Source organism: Sceloporus occidentalis, unplaced genomic scaffold (assembly GCF_023333645.1).
Source record: "Sceloporus occidentalis isolate IW3139 unplaced genomic scaffold, rSceOcc1.0.p SCAF_3, whole genome shotgun sequence".
Classification (NCBI taxonomy): domain Eukaryota; kingdom Metazoa; phylum Chordata; class Lepidosauria; order Squamata; family Phrynosomatidae; genus Sceloporus; species Sceloporus occidentalis.
The window spans coordinates 26,411,743-26,425,734 of NW_028316983.1; the positions used below are offsets into that span (position 1 = coordinate 26,411,743).

The following is a 13,992-nucleotide window of genomic DNA, read 5'->3' on the forward strand; positions in this document are numbered from 1 at the left end:
TCCCTCACTATCCTTCAAGTAATATCAATGGCAAAAAGGGAAAGGTTTCCATTTTGACAAGATTATCTAGTCATGTCCAACTAGGGAGTGGTGCTCATCTCTGTTACTAAGCCAAGGGAGCCAGTGTTGTCAAAGACTACTCCATGATCATGAGGCCAGCATGACTGCATGGAATGCTGTTACCTTCCCACCAAAGTGGTACCTATTTATCTACTTGCGCTTTTACATGTTTTTGTATTGCTAGGTTGGCGGAAGCTGGGACTAGTGACAAGAGCTCACTCAGTCATGTGGTGCTTGAGTCTCAAGCTGCCAATCTGCCATCCTTACAATTGTCATAGTCAGCATCTTAACCACTAAGCCACTGCATCCCAGTATTATTACTGCTAAAAAAAACCTCCAGCTAGACAGAGGACAAAGAGGGAAATGTCTGTTTGTGCTTTTAAGTTGCCTGCAGACTTATGGTGACCCCATATATTTCATAGGGTTAGACAAGTAATACTCAGAGGTGGTTTTGCCAGTTCCTTCCTCTGAATTTATATCCTACAGCACCTGGTATTCATTGGGAGTCTCCCATTCAAGTACTAACCAGGGCTGACCCTGCTTAGCTTCCAACATCAGACAGGGTCTGGTGCCTTTAGAGTATGGACAGATGTAAGAAGACTGTAAAAACAGTTAAGATCTTGCATCATGGCTACAGTGCTTTATAATAACAGAGCTATATTGCTGACATGATACACGACCATCCTGGTGAACTGTGATGATACACAATGGGGCTCCCATTGCATGTCAGGAAATGTCAAGCATTGGGACACATTGTGCTTCAGGACCATTTTATAAGAACCATGCTGCTTGCTCCTCTTGCTCAATGGTCCTGATGGTGCAGTTACATCTCTGCTCCTCTCTTGGGAATACAAACATTGCACAATGGAGCAATCCAACCTTATGCGATTGTAAGCTAATTTACAGTGATGTAATTTCTCAACATGCCAGTCAGGAGCTTCTTTGTCAGATGTTTTGTTAACTGAGGTACGCCTGTACTGTTGATCTGATGCTTCTTCCGTCCCACCAAATATTCCTGTTCCTTGCATTCAAAGCAATTTTCCCTAGTAGATAGTTATAGGAGGTTTAAGGAATTCAGTCTCCAGTGAAGTGGAGGAGCCTTCATTTTCCTAAAGCATGAATAAACCCATTTGCTCACAACATGAATAATGAAAAACCCATGTGCACTTTGTTCCCCCCTTTAAATGCCTGCACTTTAATTAAAAGAGCAGCCACCTCCTTGAAAAGTTGGGCAGAATAGGCTTGCACTTCCCCCTTCTAAAAAACAACATGCATTATTTATGTCTTGCACTCCTCTCTGTTGGATTTAATGTACTGCAGAAGCACTTGCTATCAGTGGTGATGCTATATTGCATTTCACTTAATCATCACAATTTTGAAAAAGAAAAGCATTGAAAAGTAGATAGTGCTGGGCCATCAAATATTATTTCCTTTCCCGTTCATTGGGCATGGAGTGTATTTCCTGAAGTCTAAATAGCTTTGTCATGATGGGTAGATGGGTATTGTGGTGTTTGGGAGAGGGACAGAAACAAGGGCCTGTTACAGACTACCAAAATAAAGCTGCTTCGGGTCTCTTTGGAGGTATGCTATTTAAATGATGCATGGGTCCTAAGAGTCCGGAGTTCACACCAAAGCCACACTCCATTCCTAAGCACCGGAGTGCAGCTTTTGGTGCAGCTTCCGGATTCTTAGGATGCATGCATGATTTAAATAGCATACCTCCAAAGAGACCCGAAGCAGCTTTATTTTGGCAGTCTGTAACAGGCCAAGGTCTCTTAGGCCCGATACAGAGCGTCCTAAAAGGATGCTCTGCTGGCGCCTCCTTTTCCACTGGCGGGAAGCCACAGCAGATAAACCGCGCATTTTCCCGCCAGCAGAAAAAGAACCCGCAAAAAGCAGGTTCCTTTCCCGGTGCACTTGTGACACTTGAGTGCTCCAGTGGCGCACTTGGGATGTCACAAGTGTGTTGCGACATGCGGACGCTAAGCATCTGTCACGTCAAAATGGCGGTGCCCATGTGTATAGGGCGCCACCATTTTGACATATGGAATATGTGCTAGGGTTGCGGGGCGTCTGTAAGCGACGCCCCAAGGCAAGCCTAGCACGTATTCCTTACGTGCTAAAAGGCCCATCTGTACTGGGCCTTAGTAAATACCGTTCTAAGTGTGGGTTCACAACTTACCAGGAGCATTTCTTTGCTGGCTTCATGAAGGCAAAAGCTTTCATGGCCTGGCAAGAGGTCTTCTTTGTAGGAAGCTCCATGCCCAGCATACCAGCAGTAGAAATGGCTGATTATGATTGTCTGGCTGGAGGTGGGGCATCCCATTTTGGGCACTTGAAGCACTTTTGTCTGCCTAGGGAGTAGATAAATATTTCCACCTGCAATATAAGCCATGGTTCCCCCAAGTTCATTGTTTACCTGGCAGTGCTGGAAGTTTAGGAGGCACCGACAGGCATTTGCTCTCTAATTTCAACTTGTCTAGCCATCAGCATCAAACAGGAGGAGTTTCATTTCTTGTGTTTCTTTACACCAGAATTTGGAAATGTTACTTTTTAGGATCTCATTTTTGAAAACATAGCTTAAAAAAAAAATCTAAACTCAGAATCTAAGGGATTCTTAAGGCTAAACTTTAAGAAAGTGCCATTCAATGGAGATTTCTCATGAGTGTATAAGATGCTATAATGTATTCAGTAAGCCATCTTGAGTCCTAGTACAGTTAGTCCCCCATACCCATAGATTCTTTATCTATGGATTCAATTATCCCTGGCTTAAAAATATTCCAAAAATGTATAAATTTCAAAAAAGCAAACCTTGATTTTGCTATTTTATATAAGAGACATCATTTTACTATACCCCTGTATATAATGAGACTTAAACATCCACAGATTTTGGTATCAACAGTGGGTCCTGATACCAAATCCCCACTGTATTGGGGGAAAGACAGGATTGTTCTGGCTTGGTTGAGCTGCAGACCAAACAGGCCACTGAACTAGAGAAGCCACTGAATATCTCCTATTGGAACCATATTATTTGACATATTAAAAAAATCCATGAGGGGGGAGGCAAGGGCTTCGGAGGTGGCATTGGGCTCGAAGGGAAGGGAAAGGAAGAGGTTCCAAAGAGGAGGAAATGCTAGACTGGAAGCAAAGGGGAAGCTAGAGGCTGGCATTCAGAGGGACGGCTGTGGGGGAGTCACACTCTCTCAGCCTCAGGGGAAAGGCAAAGGCAAATGTCCTTGGAACCAATGTTGCCAAGAAAACCCCAGGATGGCGTCGTTTTAGCGTTGCCATAATGTAATGACCCAAATACACACAACACACACACACCTGGAGGTTTTAAAATTTGACAAGTTGACAGAATATGTGCACACTGCCGCCAGTTTCTTTTTAAAAAAAAAGGGGGGGGGGACAGAACCAGTTCTGTTGGCCAATGATTGTCACCTTTGATGAAAGCAGAAGTGAATTTGATTGACAACAAAGGAGGCTCCATTTTAAAGCGGTACTGCAAATGTGAACTTCAGAGGGGCAAATTGCATCGATCGAGGTAAAGGGTAGTATGAACCTCTTTCCGAGCAGATTCAGTATGGGGGCAACTGGATCTGCCCAGTTCTATCCAGCGCAAATGGGCTAGTGAGAATGGGGCCTTAGTCTTTCAGTTGCTGCTAATTCAATAGATGGATGGAGGACATATTCCAGGAACTCAAAATTTTGCAGTACAACAAATTCTGGAAATGGTCTGAACATGAACTGAGTCTAGTCTACATTCTATGGTCCTTTCCATAGCATGATGATGATGATGATGACGATGATGTAAGTTATCAGTTTTTTTAAACTTGATACAGATTTGGATTTCTAAGTGTGCAAATTATTGCTAGGTATTAGTCACTAGAATTGAACATTGGAACTGGACATAGACTGTAAATTCCACAGGCAGTCCTAGTAGACAGTCAAGCAGAATGTAATGCCCTGCCCATGCAATTCTGTATCCTCTCTCTGCCTCAGCAGCCTTAAGACCCCATGTGGGGGCTGGGACTGCTTATTGTTGAGAATGGGACAGGGTGAAGTGGTGATTGTAACATTAAAGATGTGACTGGTCTGGCCTCTGGAGGTGAGAGGATAATAAGGGCACATTCATGAATACAGTGCATGCACTTTATTCTCTCCCCAAAAGTCCAGACTGGCTGTTATCTTCACCATCAAAATTGCCTCCCCTCCCCAATGGTAAGCAGCACTGAGAGCAGCCCCATTCATTTTTAACATCTTTTGCCTGATGAAGAAGCCAATGGAGCTCCAAAAGCTTGCATCAAGTATTTCATGCATTTTAGTTAATCCAATAAAGATATTGCTGTTTTGTGGATGTTGGGTATCATTGTACTTTGTTGTATGGCCTGCACAGCTACTCCAGATATGTTTATTTGTTCCAAGTAAGACAATAGGTCCAACTGTGTTTGCATTGTTTGCACTGACTGGCAGTGATTGTGTAAGATTTCATATAGAATTCTTTTCCTATACAATGTAAATTGAAATTATTGTAAGCCAGTTTGGGTCCCATGCTGGAAGGAAAATAAGGTATAAATGGAATAAACAAACAAATAAATAAATAGTGGGCCTCTTTCACTTAGCTCTCTAGCAGTTTGTCTCTATTTGGAAACATGCTTATGTGAATTGGAGGACAAGGCTTCATACTTGTAACAGGCATAATTAAGTTCCAATTACAGGGTCAGGGAAAAAAGGGGGGAATAGGCTAATCAGTTTCAATAAAGATCTAGACTGGAACAAAAGCAACTCTTGGAAAGAAATGGAATAAAATTTGGACCTCACACATTCCCTTTTCTGCTTTAGACTGAAGTATAAGTATTTGTTGTAAATACCTTTTCTGCAGTTAGGATTCATAGAAGCCTTTGGTTTGCAAAACAAAAGTATTGAGGTGAAGGATATCAGGAACCTAAAGGAGCTAAAGGGAAGGACTGTTGCTTTATGATGGAGCACATACTTCACACACAAAAGATTCTGGATTTAATTTAATAGACTCATAGAATCACACAGTTAGAAGAGACCATCAAAGTACCCCTGACAGATGGCCATCCAGTCTCTGTTTAAAAACCTCCAAAGAGGGAAACTCCATCATCCTCCAAGGCTCCGTATTCCACTGTCAGACAACTCTTACTGTCAGGAAGTTCTTCCTAATGTTTCGGTGGAATTTCTTTTCTTGTAGTTTGTAGTTTATGACATCTCCAAATAGGACTGGGAAAGCCTCTTGTCTAAAACCATGGAGAACCACTGTCAGTCAGTTGTAGACACCACTGGACTAGATGGACCAAAGTGGTGCCTACACTTTAAGGCAGCTTACTGTGTTTTTCACTGTGGCTTACCAAGGGTATTGCAGTCTTTGAAATAAAGTTGTCCAGGGAGCCCCACATGATGGAGCAGAAGTACCATGTTCAAATTTTGCACCTGCCAGTAATTTCAAACCTTCTTCTTATTAAGAAATCTCTATCTTCAGCCCTCTTTCCCAGATATATCTTCACTCAGGCTCCTTTACATGTGTATGTTCTCAGCCCCTACTCATCGTTATTTTATAGCCTTTCTTGGTTGCTCAAAAACTGCAGGAGTCCTTGAGGACTGATAATGAAACTCAGGTTGGAGGCGCCAGGCAGCAGTGATTCAAAACCAACATCTGAGTTAGAGTAGGTGAAGTCTCAAAAGCTAAGTCAAGGCCAAAATTCAGTCAAGCAGAAGATCTGCAGTTCAGTGGAGAATTCCAAGGCAGACAGCTGGTTCCAACCAGCACAGCAGAAATGAAAGCCAAGCTACGCATGACATTATTCATGTCTTCAGGCCTCATGGTGATTAATTTTTTAATAAAGCTATGAGAGGGGAGCTATCAAGCTATGAAAGGGGGATGGAGGCTTCACCACAGTCCCATTCCAAGTGGTGGCTCCTTATGGCAGGAAAAGCTTTCTACCTATTGCCTGATCAATGTAGGGAGCTTCCATCTGGATTAAATGCTGGCCATTTATGTGGAGAAATGTACAGTTGGCCCTCCACATTTGCGGCTTTGACTCTTATGGATTTGATTATTTGCTATTTTAATTAATATGTTCTCTCTAAGAACATCTAGGTTCTCCAGCACAACTCTATGGTCAACTGCTAGCAGAGCTGCACATTTGTAGGTCCTCCAGCGTGATTCTTTTATCAGCTTCTGGCAGATGTTGACCATGTAGTTGCACTGGAGGACCTGGAGATTCCTAGAGTGATGTTCTCTCAGGTAAAAAGAATAGTGTTCTTTTTTCCCCACATTGTGGGTGAAATAAGTGTTATTTTCTAATTCCTAAACCCAACAAATGTGGAGGGACCACTGTACTAATACTATCCTCTGTAGTTTGACCCTGAGGCCGAGGCTGAGGCCTTGAAAACTGCTTTAGGCTCCAACCGCTTGATAAAGAATGGATCTTTTAAAGACAGTGTAACAAGCTTTGGCTGTCCAGATTTTTGGCCTGAAATTCCCACCATCCCTACCCAGCATTGTCAGTGACAATGAATTGTGGGAATTCTATTCTAATACATCTGGAGGGTCAAAGGTTTACAAAGTCTGCCTTAAAAGGGTATCTGACCTTTGGATGGTCTCAAAATGGGATCTGTGCATATTTGGTTCAACATCCTAAGCCTTTTCCATACAGGTTCTGTGCTATGTGATGGATTTCCCCCCTATTTATCTGAATATATGAGAATGTCACTTCCCAATCCAACTTCTGTTTAACAAATAGGCTGCAGCTGGAAATCATGAGGACTTTGAGGCTGTGGCGAATGTACACAGGCTCTGTCATTTCCTCAATACATTCTGAGAATACATGGATGCCAATGGTTGTTCATGGCTAGTGTGGGATGGATAGTATATTCACCTTACAGGCTATGGTGTCTCTTACATGCTACATTTAAATCTTGGTGGAAGGAGTTGTTTGCTTCAGAGCTAAGCATTTATTTTCTTCCCAGGTTTTGGTTCAGATGTATGTCTAAGTTCATTGTGTTTGACCAGCTCCCTTCTGTTATTGCCTTTTTGATAATGTTATTGTCAGATCCTTCATGTTTCTGAACCCTGCGATTAGTTCTGGAATAGTGTCATTAATAATGCAGAAGTGCCTGAAAGATATTTCACAACTTTTCAAGGCAATCTTTCAAGAGCTGTTCTGTTGTTAATTTACTGAACTACCAGCAGAGACCTTTCACATTGTGGATGAAATAAGTGTCATTTTTTCTAATGAACATGTGACTTACATTGGCTGGTTTCCACAGGACACAATAGATCTTCTTGTACCTATGGCACTTAAAAAAACACTGCTTCTGGAGTTGTAAATCATGTTTTTGCTTTATTTTTAGAGTAATGCAGGACCTGCAGTTTTCTGGCTTCTTTTGTTTCTTTTAAAACACCCTTCAGCTATGGCAGCAGTTCAAGGTGAAATGGAAAAAATATTGGGCTCCAGAAAACAAACAACTGGACATGTGTGTGGGATCAGCCAAGAGAAATTGGACAGCACACCCATTTTTGGTTAGTAATCTTTCAGTGTTAGCCTCCAGTAACTTGATATATCCAATGAAATAGTTTAATACTATATCTCCCACCTCCAATCATGTGTCTTGGTGTTCCTCTTCCTCCACCCCACTGTCCTTTTATTCATCCAAATTCCATTCATACATGGTCTTAAGATCATTGGATTTATCATAAGCCCCCTCATTACAGTTGCACTGTTTCCAATTATCACTATGATGGTGATAGCTATTTTTTGGTATTGCCCAGTCCCCTTATCTTTGAGATCTGTGTAGTTACTTGGAGGAAGTAAGTTGCATATGAATGGATGGACTAGCTTTCATATATAGGGCATAGAATGGAAAATTTATTTTTTGGACTACAGATCCCTGTATACCTCAGAAAGCATGGCTACTGACGTTATTAACATTGCTGTCCAAACAAATAATTTTCCCCATGCACTGGAGGGTTTAGCAAGCATCATGAGAAAATTATGTGGAGCAATTCCTTTCTTCTTGTATGCCTTTGTTTTAGCAAGTAGTATGCAGATGCCATCAGAGTCAGCTCAAGACATTTTACTGCCTGAGGCCAAGCAGCACATGTTGCTCCACCTAAAAACTCAAGGTGAATAGTATTTTAGGCAATTTATTTCTTTGGGTTTGTTATCTTGTTTTGGCATCTGAGGTAGAAGTGCCTCTCCTTCTTTCCCATAGTAAAAATACAAGAAAAATAAATCAAGCAACTAACAATTAGATGCCCTTTAATGACATCTAAAATCAGCTGCCTGAGGCAGCTGCCTCCTTCTGCCTATTTTGCCTGGCCCTAGATAATGTTTTTGGGAACACCTACACAGACACAAGAAAATCTCTTTAATGTAAGAAACAGTGTGTCATTCTGTCACACATCAGAGCAGAATTTTCCAGTATTACATTGTGTGTCTGTGTCCTGTGTTGGTCAGTCATCCATGTGAAACTGTGCAAGTTTTGAAAGAGTGAATTTGAAATACAGGATTATATAGCAAGTGCCAGCATTAAGTTTCACAGGACCATGACCAGTTCCTAAAGATGGATAACTGCTGCGTGCTTAGGATGTTGATGAATGTGTGTGTGTGTGTATGCGTGCGTGTGCGTGTTGCCTGTTGACTTATGGTGACCCCATGAATTTTATAGGGTTTTTGTAAGCAAGGAATCCTCAGAGGTGGTTTTGCCATTCCCCTCCTAGGAAATATAGCTTAAAGCATCTGGTATACATTAGTGGTCTCCCATCCAAGCACTAACCAGAACTGATCCCACTTAGCTTCCAGGATTGAACAGGATTTGTTTCTTTATGAATATTTAGGCCCATTGTAGATACTAATTAAATGTTTTCCTATGAAGCTGAGAGAATGTGACTTGCCCAAGATCACCTAATGGGTTTCTATGGCTGAGCAGAGATTCAAACTCTGGTTTCCCCGAGTCCTAATCGAACATGGCAAACCTCCTCTGAATCAATCTTATCAAGAAAATCCTTTGACAGATTCCCCCCACCTTAGGGTTGCCATAAATTGGGGAAAAGTTGAAAGCACGCAACAACAACAGGAACAACAACAAGAGGAACAGGCTAAATGTGTCAGATGGAGCTATACTTTTCTTCCTTTATGAATCTGAAGTAAGCATAGGGGAACCAGTTTTGGATTTGGATCACAGTACACAAGCAGAGAAGGTTTATTTAATTTTTCATTAGTTTTCTTCTAAATTTGACCCTCTGCTAGGGCTAGAGAAATGGGCAGGGAGGCTGGTTAGGAAATGGTGTATAATTCAAATATCATCTCAGAGTCCAGTTTAAACCTTTTTTATCCATGTGCGGTGGATAATTAATTAAATAATTTAATGAATAATTAAATAATTTAATTACTAATTAAATAATTAATCCTGATTGGATTACCCCCCCACCCCCCTTCGTGTCACTTATTGGGAATATAGTGTAGCTGCACATTAGACAGTGCCCTCTTTCATCCCAAACCAGTAAGTGGTGTCAAGATCTGAGTATTTGGGTACAATCCTATTTGTAAATCAGTACTCCAGCATTGTGTGTTCACCTGATATACTCTTTGACCTCTCAGCTAAGAGACTAGTGGAGTGTAGGATCATGACAAGCCCTGTGCTGAAATGTTCTTAAGCTACCCCTGTGGCAGAATCAGTTATGAGCTCTGTGTTCTTGGGATGGCCCATAAAGTTACTAGTAGGCCTCAATAAGGCTGGTGGAATGCAGGGTTACTGTCTGTACAGACCTCTCTTATCCAGGAATCAATATCAAAAGTGTAATGAGTTGCTTGGCCAGTACTGTCTCTAATTTGTTTGCCTACACTGCTCCGTAATGCACTGTAAATATAAATTGCTGTGGAGTTTCTCCTGCAATATTTATGTGAATATGTGATTATTGTTAATGTGGGCTGGTAATGGGAAAGAAAAGTGTTTGTGAATTACACTGGCCAATGCTGGAATCTAGCAAGAGCTTACATAATCATCACAAAGAAGCTGAATGCTCTCTTGCACTTTTTTTTAAAAAAAGATTTCTGTTGCTGACAGTTGCATCATCTAGTCCAAGGTTTCCTAACCAGGGTCCCTGGAAACCTGGGTTTCTTCAGGTGATCACTAGAGGGGTATAAAATCATAGAATCATAAAGTTGGAAGAGACCATAAGGGCCATCCAGGCCAATCCCCTGCCATGCAGAAACTCTCAATCAAAGCATCCCCAACGGATGGCCATCCTGCTTCTGTTTAAAGATCTCCAAAGGAGACTCCACCACACCACCTAACGTTGAGCTGGAATCTTTTTTCCTGGAGCTTGTATCCATTGTTTTATGTTCTAGTCTCTGGAGCAGCAGAAAACAAGCTTGCTCCATCCTCAATGTGACACCCCTTAAATACTGTTTAAATACTTAAACAGAGCTACCATATCACTCCTTAACTTGTCTCTTCTCAAGGCTCAACATCCCCAGCTCCCTAAGTTGTTCCTCATAGGATAGAGTTTTGTGTGTGTGTGTGTGTGTGTGTGTGTGTGTGTGAGATTGAGAGAGAGAGAGCGAGCTGTAGATACAATAATTTTTATGCAGGGGATTCTTGATACCTGAACATTATTTCAACAGTTCTTACAAGGTTTGAGAAGAGCTGATCTAGTTTATCCCAGTGAGTGTAGCCATTCGTAGTAGTAGCAGGTGTTGTTGTTGCTTGTCATCATGTTGACATTGACCCTATAGATGAGAGTCCTCCAAGAGCCCTGACCATCAAGTACTCTGCTCAGGTGTTGCAAGTAGAGGACTGTGGCTTCGTCAACTGATTTTATCTATTTATAATGCAGTCTTCCTCTTTTCCTACTGGATTTTATTTCATGTCCACTTCTGAGTCACATCATCTCACAATATATCCAAAGTATGACAGCCTCAGCTTAGTCATCTTGGCTTCTAGGGAAAGTTCAAGCCTGATTTACTCCAGGACCCATTCATTTGTCTTTTTAGCAGTCCATCATATCCATAGAACTCTCCTCAAACACCATTTCAAATATGCTGCCTTTCTTCCTGTCAGCTTTTTCCATTGTCCAGCTTTCACACTTATACAAAGAAACTGGAAATACTATGGAATAAATGATTCTGGCTTTGATATGCAATAATATATCTTTCCACTTTATGATCTTATGATCTTACCTGATTACATCGTAGCTGCCCTTCCAAGTCACAATCTTCTCCAGATTTCTTGATTACAGTCTCCATTTTGATTGATGATTGAGCCTAAATGTACAAACTCTTAACTATTTTAATGTGTTCATTTTAAAGCTGTGTAACTCATTTGTCATCATTATTTTTGTTTGTTGAATGTCTTGCACCTTCTTCTTTAACTTTCATCTTAGCCTACACAAAACATTTTTACAAAATGTAATGGGGGAATCCCTAGATCAGTGCTGTTCTAAGGTGTGGTCCATAAACAGATGTCAGTCCACAAGCCATTGGCTACTAATCCATGGTGAGTTTCCAGGGAAAAAAATGAAACAACTGAAGCAAATTAACACAAATGTGGTATTATTAACTGGCTCATTAGGGGAAAAAATAGCTACCCTTCCACATCAGGTAGTTTGAGTGGCACTGATCTAGATCACAGCAGTCTTTCATTGTAGAATTTATTTGGTGTAACTATAAAGTTACTATGTCTTTTCTAAACATTGTAAGTCTTGAATTAGTACAGGCTCTTTGCCATTAACCAAATCTCCTTAAAGAATATGCTCATTAACTGTGTTCGGAACTGCTCTTAACACTGGGTTGATTTGTCTGTGCAGTGACATATTTTCACACTATTCTTCTTCTAAAGATCAGCATATGCCATGCAAAAGACCTTTTACAGATGCTAGAGGAGATGGCCAATAAGCTTGTTAAAACCAAAAGAATGCTGATGAAGGCTAAGACTGTTTGTCCCATGTATAACTGCTTGGAACAAAGCGATTCTCTTGAAAGATTGTCACATCTCTTGTCACATGGTGAATTTAGGCCTGGACCATGCTGCTTAAATCTGCAGCTGGGAAATACCGGTACATGGTTGAATTCTGCATCATCTCACCTGACAAGAGAAAAATCCAAATCCATAAAAAAGTAGCTTCTTGGAGAGAAAGCTTAGGTTTCTCCTTGCTATATAAATTTCTACATATTAGGATTACAAGGAAAAAAAGGTGAGTTGTTCATGTTCACCTCTTATGCAGCTGTTGACTATCCAAGAACAGTTTGATCTTCTGATAAAGTGTTTCTCTAAAGAGTTTTTAATATGTCTACATAACAGAACTGGGTGGTCTAAATGGCATTTCCCAAGCCATGTAAGGGATAACAAAGGCTCTGGATCATTTGGGTTTTGAAACAGGACAGTACCAAAAATTACCACCTCGCACCCATTTTCTCTCAGCATTTTGAATCCCAAGTATTTTCAGTTATGTGGTCTGTATACTACCATGGACACGAATTGGTTGCATCTAGTGAAAGACATATATTATCTGGGCCTTACATATTTAAGATTCATTCTTACCCCTTTAGTTATGCTATACTGAAAGAAGTGAGAGATGTAGTTCCAGGAACTTCCTGGAGTATTTTCATAAAAGCAAAGAACTTCCAAGTCATCTTTTTTTTTTATAATGTAGAAGTGAGGGAAGCTTCATGCTTTACATGACTTTTGCATTTGCCACAGGTCAATCTGTGCTAGACATGTCTTTCTTAAACCAAACATGCACAGAATGAATCACAGGTCTGCATTCTTAAACACCTATGTACAGTGCAGGGTCATGGTCCAGTCAAGACTCAAAGAAACATGTACACAAATATATTTATCATATTATTATCCTATCCTCCCTCTGAGAGTATATCCACACTAGAAAACTAGAAAACTTTGACACCCCTTTAACTGTCATATCTCCATCAGATGAAATCCTCCAGTTTGGTGAGGTATTTCTGAATTCTCTGCCAGCTATACAAAAGAAAATTCTTAATACCCCTCCCCAAACTACAAATTCCAGGATTCCATAGCATGAAGTGATATCAGAACTCTGTAACAGTGCAGTGTGGATACATCCTTATACTCTAAGGACTTTATCAGACGGGGAAAAGGGGAGGGGGTTAAACTGTTATTATCCTGTGAAAGTCGTGCAATCGCTCTGAAGATTTTCACACGACATCACAATTAAAGAGGACATATTTTGGGAATAACTAGGTACTAACCAGCAACAAATCATTCAGGGGGAAATCTCGTAAATGATTTGTTGCTAGTTATTACCTGGTTATTCCCAAAATATGTCCTCTTTAATCACGATGTGTGTGAAAATCTAAGGAACTTTCAACTGAGCTAAGTTTTAAACAGAACATGTATATGAAATGGAAAAGTGGGGGGGGGGGAATCACAGAAAAGGAATTCAAAGAAATAGCAGGGATGTGTAGGGGTAAAGTCAGAAAAGCTAAAGCGCAGAATGAACTCAGGCTTACTAGAGAGGTTAAAAAGAATAAAAAGGGCTTTTTTTGGATATGTCCACAGTAAAAGGAAGAAGAAGGAAACGGTAGGGCCACTGTGTACAGAAGATGGCAAAAAGATGTCCTCTGCTTCATTATCCTCAGGTTGAGCCCTTTTTCCTTTTCTGAGAAGACTGAGGCAAAGAAGGTGTTCAGCAATTCTCCCTTTTCTCTAACAGGGGAGAGAGAAAAGGCAGAATTGCTCAACACCTTCTTTGCCTCAGTCTTCTCAGAAAAGGAAAAGGGGCTCAACCTGAGGATAATGGAGCAGAGGACAGATTAGGGGAATTTCAGTACAGAATAAGTAAAGAGATAGTACAGGAACACCTTGTTAATCTAAATGAATGTAAGTCTCCAGGACCAGATGAACTACATCCAAGGGTATTAAATCCTT

General features: G+C 40.8%; 1 protein-coding gene across 1 annotated transcript in view; it reads left to right on the forward strand.

Annotated features, from left to right (window-relative positions):
- The window catches only part of PTGIS (prostaglandin I2 synthase), a 58,887-nt gene that overhangs the window by 34,218 nt on the left and 10,677 nt on the right, over window positions 1-13,992 (forward strand). The window contains exon 7 of the mRNA XM_089513852.1: window positions 7,438-7,606. Coding sequence (XP_089369978.1) covers window positions 7,438-7,606 — 169 coding nt within the window. The remainder of the gene's footprint in view (window positions 1-7,437; window positions 7,607-13,992) is intronic.